Below are 1,918 nucleotides of genomic sequence, written 5' to 3'. Positions count from 1 at the left end.
CTACTTCCATAGTGATACTGCCTCGGCAACCCAGGGAGGGGTTGCTATGAGTCAGGTACGACTTGACGGCACACAACAACAACGACATATACTATTCATATCTTGGCTTCTCAATTTTTTTATTCCATGACTCTCATATTTCATTACTTCACCAGAACCTTCCACAGACAATTAGAGTTAGATCTGGCCAGAATCCTTATAATAAGTTGGTAATAACCAAGTTGCCTACCTGTATGTCATCTGTGCCACCGAGGATAAATACGTCTTTGGAGTCACGGTGAGGCAGAATGACAAATTCAGTTGTTTTCCAAGAATCCTCCACCTTAGAAACAATCAAATCCTTAAGATATCTAAATTAATTCTTTGTTTAGGCACTCAATAAATGAGTAGCATATGAAATAAATAAAAACTCCATAATTATATTATTCTCTTACTGTCCTTAAAATTCTTAAAATCCTTTTTCTTGGTTAGATGCCATTGATTTCCTTAATTTTATCTAAGTAATTTTAATATGCATGAATAACCTGGGGAATTTAACATGTTATTTACCACCATTTTATACTTTAACTAAAAAGAAGAAATTTCCATTTAGGTAATGAATCTGTAGCTGTGCATATATTTTTAAGGTGAGGAGGTAGTTTGTGAGGAAGCAGGGAAGTTGTAATGCCTTTCAAAGCATTCACACAGTCTTTTCTGGTAGTTGGGAATTTAATTTATTTTGGTTTAAAAGATTGTCCTTGCTTTGTGGGTCTTTATATGGGCAGACAATTTCAAACCATGTTACCATCAACTTCTTATTGAGCTATAGACCAAGTAGAAAGAAGAGATTTACAGAGGTGATAATCCTCATGATAATAAATATAAACAAATAACAGGGATGAACAACAATGAGAAGATAAAGCTGCAATGTTAAAAATCCATTCAGTTATGCAAAAGTTGGCAATCTTCATTCTGAATCTGAAAAATCTTACTTTCCATAATAATCAGAATATATATTTTTCAGCCTTACCTTCTTAAGAATTATTTCTAAGGAAGCTTCTCCAGAAGCCTGTCCAGAAATGTCCTGAATTTCTTGGCCAAAGTCAAAAACATGCAACTCTGAGAGCTTCTCTAAGGTTAGTGGCATTTCAAGGTCCACTAGGGTGGCATCAACTGTTTGTTCAATAGCTGCCCAATGTCTAGCCTTCAAAGTTGGGTTCCTCAAGTCAATGATAACTGGAAGCTGGAAAACAAACACTCTCAGAAACATCATGTTTTTTTTTTTTTTTGTTGTTGTTGTTTTAAAACAGTCCTATGCTTCTGGTTTCAATTTGGGGATGTAGATAACTAGAAAAGACATCAGTTCCACTCTTACACCAAAGAAAAATCTGGATAAACTGAAAATAAAGGACTTTTATTGAACTAATTAGAGAATTGAGGTTTCAGGGCCACTAACTAACACCAAATTTGGGGAGAGATGGTAGTCAATTTTGTTGTTGTTGTTGTTAGGTGCCATCAAGTCATTTCTGACTCATAGCGACTCCATGCACAGCAGAACGAAACACTGCCCGATCCTGTGCCAGCTCCATGATCCCTGCTATACTTGAGCCCATCATCACAGTCACAGTGTCAATCCATCTCATTTAAGGCCTCCCCCTCTTTCATTGACCCTCCACCCTACCAAGCATGACATCCTTCTCCAGGGAATGGTCCCATCTGACAATGATCAAAATAGGTGAGATGAAGTCTGGCCATTCTTGCTTCCAAGGAGCATTTTGGGTGCACTTCCTCCAGGACAGATCTGTTAGTTCTTGTAGCAGTCCATGGCACTTTCATCATTCTTTGCCAGCACCACAACTCAAAAGCATCAACTCTTCTTCTGTCTTCCTTATTCATTGTCCAGCTCTCACATGCATACCAGGCGATTGGAAATATCAAG

The 1,918-nt window shown here is 37.6% G+C and overlaps 1 protein-coding gene across 1 annotated transcript in view; it reads right to left on the bottom strand.

The window, feature by feature from the left end:
- The window catches only part of DNAH6 (dynein axonemal heavy chain 6), a 447,135-nt gene that overhangs the window by 326,800 nt on the left and 118,417 nt on the right, over positions 1-1,918 (bottom strand). The window contains exons 17-18 of the mRNA XM_007948902.2: positions 1,010-1,222; positions 230-322 (exon numbers count right to left, since the gene is read on the bottom strand). Coding sequence (XP_007947093.1) covers positions 230-322; positions 1,010-1,222 — 306 coding nt within the window. The remainder of the gene's footprint in view (positions 1-229; positions 323-1,009; positions 1,223-1,918) is intronic.

This window comes from Orycteropus afer, unplaced genomic scaffold (genome assembly GCF_000298275.1).
Source record: "Orycteropus afer afer isolate SDZICR_OR568_19922 unplaced genomic scaffold, OryAfe1.0 scaffold00231, whole genome shotgun sequence".
Classification (NCBI taxonomy): domain Eukaryota; kingdom Metazoa; phylum Chordata; class Mammalia; order Tubulidentata; family Orycteropodidae; genus Orycteropus; species Orycteropus afer.
Note: the sequence above shows the minus strand (reverse complement) of the source record. Positions and strands in the feature narration are given on the sequence as shown.